The sequence below is a fragment of the Vombatus ursinus genome, unplaced genomic scaffold (assembly GCF_900497805.2).
Source record: "Vombatus ursinus unplaced genomic scaffold, bare-nosed wombat genome assembly UNPS02015024.1, whole genome shotgun sequence".
Classification (NCBI taxonomy): Eukaryota; Metazoa; Chordata; class Mammalia; order Diprotodontia; family Vombatidae; genus Vombatus; species Vombatus ursinus.
Genome location: NW_020954802.1, coordinates 168385 through 183137, shown reverse-complemented (window position 1 = coordinate 183137; position 14753 = coordinate 168385). Strand labels below are relative to the sequence as shown.

At 45.3% G+C, this 14753-nt stretch overlaps 1 protein-coding gene across 1 annotated transcript; it reads right to left on the bottom strand.

Moving 5' to 3' along the window:
• Positions 1–1180: 1180 nt before the first annotated feature.
• DUSP9 (dual specificity phosphatase 9) lies at positions 1181–13772 on the bottom strand. Its single transcript, XM_027845829.1, has 3 exons — positions 13409–13772; positions 2891–3343; positions 1181–1512 (listed from the first exon to the last, which is right to left on the bottom strand). Exons 1-3 carry the CDS (start codon positions 13770–13772, stop codon positions 1181–1183), a joined length of 1149 nt encoding a protein of 382 aa, XP_027701630.1.
• Positions 13773–14753: the final 981 nt, after the last annotated feature.

Here is a 14753-nt window from a genome sequence, read left to right as displayed (position 1 = left end):
CCCCCCCCCCCACCCTGCCCAAATCCCCCAAAGTCCTTCCAGCCTCCCCCCCTGAAAAATGAAATACACGGACATTCCTTCTCTGATAGCTATTCCATTTCTGGTGCTCAGAATTCCCCACAGGAAGTTCTCCTGGCACAGAACCATGCCCACACTCCCCTCCCCCTTCTCAGAACACACACACACACACACACACACACACACACATGTGCACACACACACACACACACACAAAACCACCACCAAGTTGATGGCTGAGGTATGGCATGGTGATGTGGGGCCTGGAACATCTCAGTTCTAGAGCGGCAGGTTTCATATCTGAGTCCCAGATACCCCAAGAGCCGGCCTATTTAGGGGAAAAAGTATGGCTCTCAAACAAAGTTCTGGACAAGGTATAGAAGCAGATTTTCCTGACCTGGGTCTTGAAGGTCCAGGTTCTAGACCTGGTATTGCGTGGCCTGACCCACCTGAAGTGGGAGGTTTAACCTCTTCAGTGGGCCTCACTCTGTCCACAGCCTGCTGCTGCTCTGTAGCTTGAGGTGGCTCGAGAGCTTTCCTGGAGAGGAAGGGGGCGGGGAGGAAGGAGGCGCCGGTTCTAGGTCACAGGTTCGTCGCCTGAGTCATTAAGGAGCCCCGGATGCAAGGCTTGAAGAACCGGCGGGGTTGGAAAAAACTCCACTTCTAAGGCGACCCCAGCCCCAACCTCCACAGACCCGGCACCCGAGCAGGCACTTCAGGAGTGCACGCTGCCTTGAACTGTTGAATCAACCCCCAACTCCAGCCCTCCAGTCACAGAAGAGGCAGGGCATCCAGAATGGTGCCACCTTCCAATGGAGGGCTTTCGAGTGAGTCCCGAAGGGTTCTGTGCCCTGGCTGGGGGCTCCAGGAGTGGGGGTGGGGGGCAGCAGTATCAACATTACTGTCAATACCTGATCAATAGGCACGTTCAGATTCTTGCTGAAGTTTGGTTTTTCAAGTGGATAGAAAAGGTCTTTCCCCCTTCACCACTTTAAAGGGGGTAGGAAATGGCAAAAGGTTCTGGGTTCTTAGCTCTTGTCTCTTCATATGAGGTATTGGGGTCTCCCCAACTTCGGTGGAGTCCCCTGGGTTTGGGGGCAAGCAATTCTCAATGGACAGTGGTCCTTAACCTCCACCCCAACCCCCATCCCAGCCCCATTCCTTAGGTAGAGTCCAGTTCAAAGACGCCTTCACCGGTGGGTGTGGTGAAGAAACAGGGGGGTGTTGGGGTGTGATTCCCCCCCACGCCCTCTCCATCCCTCTGGTCCCTGGGCCCCTCGGCCTTCAGCTTCAAGCTGCGCTCAAAGTCCAGAAGCTGCCCCATGAAGTTGAAGTTGGGGGAGATGTTGGATTTCTGCCGCTTCACCAGGTCATACGCATCGTTGAGCGAAAGGTGAAGCTTCTGCATCAGGTAAGCCACGGTGACGGTGACAGAGCGGCTGATGCCAGCCAGGCAGTGGACCAACACCCCACAGTTCTGGGACACAGCTTCATCTGAGGGAGGCAGCAAACCAAGGGGAGAGAGAGAGAGAGCGAGAAAGAGAGAGAGAGAGAGAGAGAGAGAGAGAGAGAGAGAGAGTCAAGAAGTAAGCCAATACAAGAGGTCCCTTTTTCCCTTCATCTCGTCCCCCACAACACTAAGCTCAGCTGCCCCAACATCAACATTAACCCCACACCCACCTCCACCCCACCCCAGGAACACTGAGTTGTGTTCTTTTAGGAAACCCAATTCTCCAGCTTGGAAACTCAAACTAGGCCTATTTTGGACATCCAATGTCAATGACAATGGATTTAGAATGGGTAGCCATTTTATCTTTCTAAATGCTCTCCAGATGATGGCTATTGAGTGTATCTTCCTACTTCAGTACATTCATGTGGGGCCTTCCCTTCACCACTACAGATTGCGATCCCTTCAGCTTCTCCAAGTCAAGTGAGGGTAGGAATTGTAATCAAACCCCAGTTTTGCTATCTCTGTGACCCTGGGCCAATTCCCTCCTTGGACCTCAGTTTCTTCCCCTACAAAATGAGGGGGTTGAACTAGATGAGCTCAAAGATCCCTTCTGACTCTAGATTTGGGATCCTTCCCCTCTCTGGGTCTCAGTTTCCTCCTCTGTAAAATGAGAGGATTGGATTCAGTAGCCTTGGAGGTCCTTTCCAGCTCTAGCTAGAGAATCCTAAGATCTTCTCCCTTTCCTTCATCATCTGTTTTTACTCATTATCCACCACTGCTGCCTTCAACATCCCCACTCCCTCAGCTCCAGCTCCTTCCCTACTGGCCTTTTCCCACACTATTATCCCTCACCTGGAATGTTTTTCTGCCATCTCCTTGGTATCTGAGATCCTTCCCATCCTTCAAGGCCCAGTTCAGACCTCATGTCCCCCAGGACACTACCTCAGTCCAGTATTCTGGCCTCTCTCTAAACTCCTACTACATTTAATGTCATTAGGTTTAACATTGTATTACTCTCTCATCATTTTGTGGATGTGAGTGCTATAGGAAACAAAAATAGGGAGAGAGACAAGGGAGGGAGGTCAGAGAGAAGAAGGGAAGAGAGAAAAAGGAGGAAGGGAGGAAGATAGATGAGAAAATGGGAAAAGGAGGGAGAGTGACAGACATATAGATATGTAGGTATAGGCACGTCTGAGGATGGGCCAGAGGTGCTAGCACAATTGCTGCATGCATGATTGTCCCACATCTGAGCATGTGGGTAGACAGACAGGGAATACTGAAGGGAGAAGAGAAAGGGAAATAGGGAGATACAGAATAAGGTGTGAGTCTGGTGTGTGTGTGTGTGTGTGTGTGTGTGTGTGTGTGTGTGTGTGTGTGTGTGCAGTGTGAAGGAAGGGTTATCTCTGGTTAACAACAACTCACCAATAAAGTCAATGGCCTCTGGGAAAAACTGGGAGAGGTTCTGGCTCCAGTGGTCAGAGATGGGGATCTGCTTGTAGTGGATGTCACCGTCCTTTTCAAAGAGATTGGGTAGGTTGGGGGTGACATTGAGGATGTAGCGGATGCCCAGCTTGGCCAGCATGTCCATGTTGGCTGAGTCCTGAGCACTACCCAGGTAGAGGTTGGGGAGAATTTGAACAGGTAAGGATGGGGGGTGTCCTGGTGGTGGAGGGCTCCCACCCTCGGACTCCAGACTGTAGCTCAGTGTGTCCCTGTCTGGGTCTGATTCAGCATCTGAGCAGTCTGAGCTGAGGCACAGGCCTCCCAGGCCCACCACAGGTGCTGGCACAGGCACTAGTGAGTTACTGGCACAGGGGGCATCAAGCTTCGTTTTGCAGAGGTGTGGCCACTCAGCTTGGAATTTGCTGAAGCCACCTGTAGTAGGGAGATAGTGGAAAAGACAGGTGAAGAAAATGTACTAGGAATGGCTCAATTAAGATACACAGTACTGGGATACATAGGACTTGCCATGGCCAAAGCTACAAGTGGTGCTGTGGCCTAGTACCTAAAGCTTTTGATGGCCACAAGCATTGAAAGGATTTAAAGGCCTTCCTTAGAATAGAAGAGACTTAATTGTTAGTGACTAATAACAGTTGACTCTAATAAAAGAAGGTGCTGCATTGTACTTAGGTGTTTTATTTCCCTAAGCTTTGCATCGTATTGCCACTCCATTTATTACTTAGCAAATATAGTGTTCTGATAGCTCATTTATATTGTTGTTTTACAAGCTACATGCCATTTTTATGGGAAAAGTCATATTGACTAGATACTATGTTAAATAGTCTAGGATTCAACAACTCATTCCTGGGGTGGGAAGCACCAAAATAGCAAAGCACTCTGACTTTCCACCCGGTGGCAGCTACTCAAATTGCAGGCATAGTGCCTAGAAGACCTAACCAGTTTCTAGAGAGTTGCTATGCAAATTCCACCCTATTAAGAGAAAGCAAACATTCTAGGGATTGAGAGGGGAGGGGAAGGTTTTGTTCCTCATGTGCCATCTACTTTTTCTTCCAGTCACCCCTAATCTTGGGTCAAACCACTACCCCCTCTGCCAACCTTCCCTGGTTAACCCCATCTGATCCCAATCATATCACTGCCTTTCAGTACTTCCAGAGGCTCAGCGATCCATGATCAATATGTTGACAAATATACCCGTGTTGAAAGTTCTATTTCCAAGTCAATGATTATTTATTGAATTTGTAGTTTCTGTCCTCATTAGGGGGCTGTTGTATGGGTAGATAGATGGAGAAAGCATTTATTAATGGATTACTCATGCCAAAAGAATGTGGGCCGCTGGTCTTGGAGGCAGAAATACCTGAGTTCAAGGCCCATCTCTGACATGTACTGGCCAAGTGACCTTGGGTGAGTTACTTAACATCTCACTCAGTGTTCTAAGACTATACATTACAGAATAGTTGCTCACCATGAGTTTTCTACTTCAATGAAATTACAGGAATAAAGTCAAGCACCATGAATCACTTCACTGGATTCAACAAACTCGGGCCTTATGTGATAACAGCTCTCATGAGGACAGTAGCCATCAGTTAAATAAAATAACTTATTAGACTGAGACCAGCTTTAGCTGTGTGATGTCCAAAGTCTCACTACAACTAAACGCCTATATCTTCTGTTTGATTTGACAAATACTTTTAAGCATCTACTATGTGCCAGGTGCCGGCAATACAAAGACAAAAATAAAATCTCTCAAGGAGCTACAACATGTATACAGATAAACACAAATTACATACAAAGTAATTTTTAAAAGGAAAAGATAATAACAACTGGGGTGTGTGGAGAGAAAGTAAGAAAGGTCCTCTGTTGGAAGTGTTATCTGAACTCTGAAGGGAGCCAGGGATTCCAAAAAGCAGAGGCAAAGAAGAAGCTCACTCCAGATAGGAGAGATCACCTGTGCCCACATGCGGAGATGGGAGATGGGATGCCACATACAGGCAACAGCTAGTTGACTAGTTAAACTGGAATGGACCATCAGCAAAGGCAATCAGTATAAGACTGGGAAGGTAGGTAGGAGCTAGATGGGGGGAGGGAGTTAAATGCTAAATTAAGAATTTATATATATAATATAGTAATACAATTTTATATACTATAATTATATTATAATATTATATATATATATATTTTGCTTTTTGGTGCAGCAATCGGAGTTAAGTGACTTGCCCAGAGTCACACAACTAGTAAGTATCATGTGTCTGAGGCTGTATTTGAACTCAGGTCCTCCCAACTCCAAGGCTGGTGCTTCTATCCACTGCGCCACCTAGCTGCCCCTATATTTTTTCTTAGAGGCAATAAAGAGTCGGAGTTGGATGAACTGAAGATTTTTGAGTAGGGGCCTGGCATGGTCATATTTATTTTAGGAATATCAATTTGGCAACCGTGTGGAAGATAGAGGGGAGAGAAGAAGAGCATGGGAATCATGGGGATGCCATTGCAATAGTCTAGGTGAGAAGCAAGAAGGGTAGAACCTGAGAGTCAAGGGCATTTCCAAATGGATGTCCATGTGGGCACCTTAAACTCAATCTGTCTGATGCACAACTTGTGATCTTTCCCTCTCCCCACCCCCCTTCCCCCAATCCATCTTCTGAACTTCCTAATTTCTGTCAAGGGCGCTCCCACCCTCCCATTCATCCAGGCTAATAAGCGCCTTCTTATCCCTCACTTCTCTCCACCATCTAATCACCTGCCAAGTCTTCTGATTCTAATTTTCTTTTGCACAGGCTGTCTCCCATGCTCCCACGGAATCTACTCCCTCCTTACTAGACCTCTCAGAACCCCTTAGATACTAAAAGCTCAGCTTTCAGCCGCCTCCTACAGGAAGGCTTTGCCTAAAGGCAGCGAGGTGGCACAATAGATAGAGAGCTAGACCTGGAGTCAGGAAAGCCTGAATTCAAATCCAGTCTTAGACACTTACTAGCTGTGTGACCCTGGGTAAGTCACTTAGCTACTGTCTGCCTCAATTTCCTCATCTGTAAAATGGGGATAATAACAGCACTAACCTCACAGGGTTGTTGTGAGGATCAAATGAGATATTATTTGTAAAGGTGCTTAGCACAGTGCCTGGCACACAGTAAGTACTATATAAATGTTAGTTATTATTATTATTAGTAGTAGTAGGAGTAGTAGTAGAGCACAGCACAATGCTTAGCACGTAGGCACTATATAAATGTTAGTTATTATTATTATTATTATTATTGGTTGTGGTGGTAGTAGTGGTGGTAGTAGTAGTACTAGTAGTAGTAGTAGTAGCAGTTAAGCACTTAGCACAGTGCCTGGCACATAGTAGGCAGTATATAAATGTTAGTTATTATTATTATTATTAGTAGTAGTACTAATAATAGTAGTAGCAGTAAAGCACTTAGCATAGTGCCTGGCACATAGTAGGCAGTATATAAATGTTAGTTATTATTATTAGTAGTAGTAGTACTAATAATAGTAGTAGCAGTAAAGCACTTAGCATAGTGCCTGGCACATAGTAGGCAGTATATAAATGTTAGTTATTATTATTAGTAGTAGTAGTACTAATAATAGTAGTAGTAAAGAACTTAACACAGTGTCTGGCACATTGTAGGCACTCAAAAAATCCTTGTTCATTCTTCTCTGATTCCTGTCCTCCCCTTGAAATTATATTGGATTTGCTTTGCATATATTTTATACCTACTTATATATGTATATGTTGCTTCCCCTGATAAGGTGTAGGCTTCTTGAGGGCAGGAACTATTTCATTTTCATCTTTGCATTCCCAGCACACAGCACATAACAGAAGCTCAATAAATGCTTGTTGATTGTTTGACTTAAGGATGATTACAAGGTTGTGAAGGTCAGTGATGGAAATAGGGTAGTTTCCTTAACAGAAATAGGGTGGTCTATAGGAAGGATGGCTTTTTGGGAAAAAAATCCAATGAATTCTGTTTTGGACGTGTTGAGTTTGAGATGCCTATGGAACATAAAGGTGAAGAAGTCCAGCAAAAAGTTGGTAATGTGGGAATGGAATTCAAGAGAGAGACTAGGGCTATAGAGATCTGGGTATCATCCGCCCAAGGATGATAAACTGAACCCGTGGGACGTGATGATTACACCAAAGGAGAGGAGAAAGAGAAGAGTGCCCCAGTGTTGGTGGATGCCTATACTTAGTGGGTGGGAAGAAGATGATGTTCTAGCAAAGAAGAAGGAAAAGGGATGGTCAAATGGTTAGGAGAAACATGGGAGAACAATGCCCCAAAAGCCGAGAGGAAAGAATGCTCAGGAGAGAAGGAAAGTATACTAAGGGATATGAGAAAGAGTGAGTTGATGACTCTCTTGGGTAGTTTGTCATAGGAGTTGCCCACAAGAGGCCTTGGCAAGAGTAACAGAGGACTGAGGCTCTTCCTTCCAGCAAGGATGAAGAGAAGATAGAATTTTGAACAATCTTATATGAATGATGACAAGAATGTAGGAGCTCAGGGTGAGGGGAGGGTGAGCAAGATGCTAAGGACAGCCGACAAGGTAGGATTGTTTTGTTTTAGCTATAGTCGGGGGGGGGGTGGTCAAAGAAAAGCTAGGATAGTCACTCAGGGACAATGATTTCCTTTGCTTCAGTTTTCTTTGCCAAGTCCAGACATTATTTGGACTGGAAAACATGAAATCAAAATGACTTCTAGGGAGTAATATTCAAGATCTAAGTAGGGATGTAGAGTAACAGCTCACCTAGCTGCCCCTGATGGATCCAAGTCATGAGGCCCAGAAAACCCTACAGCTCAGGTAGGGCTAGAACTAACTGGCAGATATGATGGCTGAATCACTATTCGTGTTCTTTGAAAGACTATTGAGAATAAGAGAGATGAGACAAGATTTCAGAGGGGCGACTGATGTTTGGGTTTTCAAAGGAGAGAAGTGAGTGGAACTATAGATCAGTGAGTTTGATTTCAGTTCCTGGAAAAAAAAATCAGTGCATATTATTAAAGGGATGGCTAGTGATGTCTAGAAATGGAAGGTGGTGATGCCAAAGAGCCAGCTTGGCTTCATCAAGAATAGATTGTGCCAGACTAGCCTCATTTCCTTCTTGTACAGGGTTAATAAAGTGGTTGATAAGGGAATGACATACTTTGCCTAGATTTTAGTAAAGCATTTGACCAGGTTTCTCATGTTCTCTTTGTGCACAAAATGGAAAGATGTAGGCTAGATGACAACACAGGCAGACTCTGAACCAGTTGCATGAACAGACTTAAAGAATGGTCATTAAAAGCTCAATGTCACTTTGGAAGGAGGTCCCTGGAGGAGTACCCCTAGGGATCTGTGCTTTGGCCTGTGCTGTGTAACATTTTTATCCATGACTTTTATAAAGAGATAGTAATAATAATGCCTCACTCTCTCCTCCAGGGTCATCGAAGTCCTGTGGCAAGACAAAGGTCAAGATGAATGGCCTGGCGATGACCCAGGATTCAGGGGGTGACCTTGGCCTTTCTAAATTAAGGCCATTCTTAGGTCTCAGTTTGTCTGAGGCCACACCCATTCAATGACTAAAGGCTAGGTAAGAGTTGAGACAAAAGATGGCCTAGTTTACCACCACAAAATATCAATCTGGGAGGGGAAAGACCAACAGCAACAATGACAACAACAGCAACTATAACTACGACAATGATTAGGATTTATACAGAACTTTAAAGGCTGCAAAGCACTTTACAGCCATTATATCATTTGATCCTCACAGCAACCCTGGGAGGTAGGTGCTATTATTACCCCCATTTTACAGATGAGGAAACTGAGGCAAGCAGAAGTTAAGTAACTTGATCAGGGACAGTATGGTAGACAGAGTGCTGGGCCTAGCGTCAGGAAGACCTGAGTTCAAATCCAGCCTCAGACACTGTATGATGCCAGCCGATTCGCTTAGCCTTTGTCTGCCCTCAGTTTCCTCAACTGTAAAATTGGAATAATGATAGCACTTACCTTCCAAGGTATTGTGAAGACCAAATGAGATAATATACGGTGCCTGGCACATAGTAGGCACTTAATAAATGCTCATTTCCTTCCTTTTTAGGTTCACACAGCTAAAAAGGGTCTGAAGTCAGATTTGAGCTCAGGCCTTCCTGACCTCAGGTCTAGCACTCTATCTACTTCATCACCTAACTGCCTTGCCACCTGGCTGCCTCCAGCTCAGTATGCTTATCAAATTTTTAGATATCCTTAGATGACAGAGTCAGTCTTTGAAAAGATCCTGACAGGCTCAAAGGGTGAGTCAAATCCATGAGAATGAAATTTAAAACCATCTTCACAAATATAAAATCAGAGCATTGGGTCTAGGTATCCATTCAACTGGAAAAGGCTTTAGCACTTCACAGGAGCCAAGCCTATGAGACATGATAGTCTTTAGATCTCATTAAGAACCACAGTGTCCAGTGATATGTCCTCAGCACTGAGATGATTCCATCTGGAGTCTGGGGCTCAGTACTGGGCACCACATTGGAGGGACGAGGATTTTTATATGCTAGATTCCAAGTCCAAAGCTCTCTTCACTCCCATGCCTAGAATATCCTACATCCAGCCAGTGCTATTAGCCCTTCCTTCTTTCTCTTCTGTCTTAACGCGAGATGCTACAGCAATGGGAATTTTCACAATGTTACTAATTACAGGTACCCTCCACCTGACCCAAACCCAACACAGTAAGCTCTGGTTTACTATATCCTGAATGCCCACAATCGAATAGACGGTACAAATAAGCAGAAATATATATACATATATATATATATATATTTTTTTTACAATCTTGAACACTAATCACTGACATTAAAAAAGGGGCCCAGAGGCCAAGCGAGGTCTGAGTCATCAAAGAAAGATTCCATTCTGTCTAGTAAAGTTGTGTTTAGTATATTTGACCAACTCCTCTGTTTTTGAAAACTGGCCATGTATGAGAGAGACCTTTCTTCTGCATGTATCAATCTGGTTGTATCATTCCTCTGCTCAGTCTGATGCCATGTCAAGGAGCCATGGCTGGGTTCAAATCCGGGTTGACCTGGAGACAGGCACCTAATCTCCCTGGCCTTAGTTTACCCATTGGTAAAATAAGGGGGCTGAATAAAATGACCTCTAAGTTACCTACCAGCTCAAAGTCTGTGATCCAACCCCAAACTTTTGAATGATTCCCTATTCCCTACTATATCAGCTAGGTGGCGCTGCAGTGGATAGTGTTGGCCTTGGAGTCAGGAATCTTACTGAGTTCAAATCTGGCCTTAGCTACTTCCTAGCTGTGTGACTCTGGGCAGCCACTTCACCCTGTTTGCCTCAGTTTCCTCATCTGTAAAATGAGCTGGAGAAGGAAATAGCAAACCATTCCAATATCTTTGCCAAGAAAACCCCAAATGGGGTCACGGAGAGTCAGACACAACTGAAAACAACTGAACGACAACAAATTCCCTACTATATAAAATCCAAACTCCTTAACCTGGCATTCAAAGTTTTCTACAATTAGTCTCACTATATCTTTGCCCCCTTTTTCTGACTCTACTTTGATAGCCTAAGTTCAAGACAAATCTGATATCCTGCCCCTCCCCCAACATACCCTGCGCTTTCTCACCTCAGTATCTTTCCTCCGCACTGTCCTATGTTTGAAATGTCCTCCACTCCTCTCATCCTCTGTTCAATTCAAACTTGTCCTATGGCCCAATTCAAATGCCCATGAAAGGGACTGTTTCTTCTTGCTTTGGATCTCCAGAACCTTGCATATAGCAAGCATTTAATGAATTCCTCCTAGTCAGAAATGTCCTCTGGAACATACCCCTATCCCCAAATCCTACACAGCACTTTGTGCTAGTACCTCTCTTATTCACTTATGCATAATTGTATAGTCGAGGTATCTGTATATGTGGCATATCCCATCACTAGACTGTAAGTTCCCTTAGGTCAGTGACCTCTTATCTAATATTTGTAACTTCCCCCAGCCCTGGGCACAGAGTTCTGCACACATCACATACTCAAATGATGTTAATTGAACAGATACAACAAGCAATAACCACAATGAATTTTAGTGCCAGTTAAGGAAAAGAGATGGTGGAAAAGAGATAGAGATGCAAAGCTATAATAATATTAATACATACTAAGAATGCTCTTTTTGGGGGTGGAGGTGGTGGAATTCAGCTTCTGAGATTGAAAACCTTAGTAAATACCACTAGAACACCATTAACCATTTTAATATCTACCTAAAGTTTAGAACAAAAAAGTTCCTAAAATTTTCTATTTCTTGGACTTTCAAGAGGGGAAAATCTTTTAAGTTTCTTTTTAGAAAAATGGAGAGGGGCCGCTAGGTGGCGCAGTGAATAGAGCTCCGGCCTTGGAGTCAGGAGGACCTGAGTTCAAATCCGTCTCAGACACTTGACACTTACTAGCTATGTGACCCTGGGCAAGTCACTTAACCCTGATTGCTTCACCAAAAAGCAAAGAAAAAGAAAAAGGAAAGAAAAATGGAGAGCATCTTATTTTACAGAGAAAAAGTTCCACGCGGGTGGGGGGAGGTGTATTATCACCTTGTGGCCCTCTAGAATATTACTATTAAAGAATTCTAAAGAAATGTTGCATTTTCACAACTCTAGGAATGCATACAGGTATATATCATTGTTTAGTCATTTTTCAGTCATGTCTGACTCCATTAGCTACATATATGTATGTATATACATATATATATAATGTCTGTTACCAATTATATATACATAATGCCCATTGTCAAGTTTATATACACACACCCACATATATTTGTTGTCATTGTTCAGTTGTGTCCAACTCTCCATGACCCCATTTGGGGTTCTCTTAGCAAAGATACTGGAGTGGTTTGCTACTTCCTTCTCCAGCTCATTTTACAGATGAGGAAACTGAGGCAAACAGGGTGAAGTGAGTTGCTGAGAGTTACACAGCTAGTGTTTGAGGTCAAATTTGAACTCAGGTCTTCCTGACTCTATCTACTGTGCCACGTAGTTGTCTATATAGTGTATCCATATATCTATCTCTCTATCTATCATCTGTCTATCTATCTATCTATCTATCTATACACATGCATATAAAATCTCCTGTTATCAAGCAACATTTCTCTAGGGAGAGGAGACTGAACTTAGTTGCTCTAGGCTGGCTCTGTGATGTACTTCACCATTGTTCAGACCCAGTTTGATGCACTAGAGTAGCCCAGAACCCAACTTCTTCAGGAAGACAGACATACCACCCAAGCTCCTCATTGCTCCTCCCAGCAGCTACAGTCACTCAGAATGGAGAGCAGCTTGAAGGAACATTAGACCATGCAACTAAGCTGCTGTCCCTATATTGTCCCTGTATATTACCTTTCCATATGCTGCCCGGAAAATATCACTCAAGACTAGCCGACTTGATGTCTGTATCCCCACATTATTAGTCAGGGCTGACTCTTCCTCAACACTCTCTAAGCCAACTGTGTGCAAAGTTGCTAGAGCTTATCTCTGCCGCTTGGCTCCAGTTGTGTATCCTTGCCTCTGCACCATTGCTAGCAGGTATATCACCTTTTGGTGATGACCTCATGAATCAGATGAAATGACATATGTGGCATAGTGGATGGGGCACTGGGCTTGAGTCAGGAAGAACAGAGTTCGAATCTGATGGTAGATGCTTACTAGTTGGGTGAATAGGGGCAAATCATTTAACCTCTCTGTTCCTCAATGTTTTCATCTGCAAAATGAAGGGGTTGGACTCCGCAACTTCTAAGGTCTCTTCCAGCTCTGTGATCTGATTGGTAGGCCAGATATTTCCCACCCCAAGATATACCATGTGGAGGAAAATCAGACTATCCAATCGGTTGGAACACCTTACTCCTTCCTCACCCACCATAGACCAACAGTATATGAAAATCCAGATCTCCAAATCCAAAAATTAGGGAGCGATGACTCGATTTGTACAAGGATTCTTTACTATACCAGTATTCCTTGAAGTTGCCAGCTACTCTTTTGCATTTAAACTATAATTTGATTTTTTAAAAATCAGATTTAAGCAGAGGACAGCTGATTTCAATTTCTCATGGAAAACCTCCCCCTAGGCCATGGCTGGGAGGGGCAAGTCTGGGTAGAGCAGGCCCAAGCAGGGTACAGCCCTGAAAAAACATAATTAGGGAGATAAGATCTGGCAAGCTGGATGGGGTAGAAAGAGCCTTGGCCTAGGAGCCGGAGCAAGGTTTGCCCGTGAGTTTGCTCTGTGACCCTGTAAGGCAGGCAGGGCCAGGGCAGGGGGTCTGTTCTCTTCTCTTCCAAGGGAGGAAATTGGGTCTTGCTCACTGAGTCAATGAGTGATGTCACTGGGGTTCAAAGCTTTACCTTGGCACTCCCTCACAGGCCAGGGCTCATTCCACCAAAGACTCCTGCTCCCTGAGGCACCACTGACCCCACCCCCACCCCCAGGGGCTGCCCCAGTCTCTCAGGAGCTGCCTGCTCCAGTCCAGGCACCTACCTTGTAGGTAGTAGGCAGGGTGGCCTTCTTCTTGCAGCTTCTGGAGCAAGGTGGTTAGTACTGACTGGGCTGCCTCAGCTTCCTCCTCCTTAACACACCGGCCTTCATCATAGAGGAGGATGGGCAGAGGGGGCAGCGGCTGCCGCTGCTGCTGCAGCAGCGGACTGGGGAGTAGCGAGCACACAGACAAGTTCCCCTTCCTCAGCCTCCGCAGCAGCAGGGCTGGGAGGGCTACGCTAAGAGCCCCCTGGACGTGGCCTGACTCATAGAGTTCCCTGCTCCGGCAGTCCAGAAGGAGCAGCTGAGGCTGGGGGGCAGCTAGTTCTCTGCTCAGCCACAGGGGTGACCTTCCAAGCCCCTCCATGAGGAAAGATGAATACTGAGCTCCCCCTGATCTTTTCAGAGGGGCCAAGGATGGATATGTACATGACCCAGGGGGCAGGGCCCGTTCTCTCTCTCTCTCCCTCTCTCTCTCTCTCTCTCTCCCGCCCCCCTTTCTCTCTCTCTCTCTCTCTCTCTCAAGCAATGAAGAGATGGGAAGGATGAGGGCTAGGGGCCATCTTTACTTCTCTCTCAGCCCCCTCCCAGAACAGCCCAAGGAGTCAGTCAGAGAGCATGGCTAGGTTGAAGGTGTGTGTAGGTATGTGTGTGGGAGTGGGGCGGAGGGTAGGTAGGAAGTGGGAAGAGATAGTGATGGTATTGAAGACAACTTTTTTTGTTATTTTAAAAAGAGACAGAGACAAAAAGCAAAAATGTAGAAAGCCACACTCTGTCCAGAACACAGATGCCAATGGGCAAATGGAAACCTCCTCCCTCAGGAAGCCCAGAGGGATTTCCCTTCCTGGCTCACCTGGCTATGGTCACACTTCCCTTTCCCACAGAGCAGCTTTAGGAATGAATTTGGTAGTCCCAGGAATATTTAAAAAGCATCACTCCCAATCCCAATCTTCACTCCTGACACCTCCCAGTTCCTTAATCTTCCACCTCCACTCCAGGTGGTCACAGCAGCCTTACTCTTCCTGCTCTGACAATTGGAGGGAAGAGGTTGTCACCTTGAATCACAAGTTCAATTCTCCAGTGGTATGAGGGAGATACCAGCTTACAGGGACTCCTTCATTGAGATCCTGGGGTGGGGAACTATCCAAGAACCTTCTTTCCAGTCCCTTTCCTGACTCAAAGTTCTCCTTAAGGCAAAAAATCAATTGGAATGGGGTGGGGGGGCAGATAGGAAGGCTAATTCTCCAGGTCAAAAGAGTGGGCCCAGCAGCCCCTGATATCCCACTGGGGTACTGTCAAGAGGGAAGAGGAGAGACTATCTTCTCTTAAGGGGAGGGAATGTGACTCT

Excerpts from the sequence above, each read along its gene's own strand:
- DUSP9 (XM_027845829.1), bottom strand. The coding sequence starts at position 13,772 with ATGGAGGGGCTTGGAAGGTCACCCCTGTGGCTGAGCAGAGAACTAGCT. Across the intron at positions 3,344-13,408 it reads CCCTGCCTACTACCTACAAG|GTGGCTTCAGCAAATTCCAA; the intron begins GTAGGTGCCTGG and ends TCCCTACTACAG. Across the intron at positions 1,513-2,890 it reads AGAGGCCATTGACTTTATTG|ATGAAGCTGTGTCCCAGAAC; the intron begins GTGAGTTGTTGT and ends TGCCTCCCTCAG.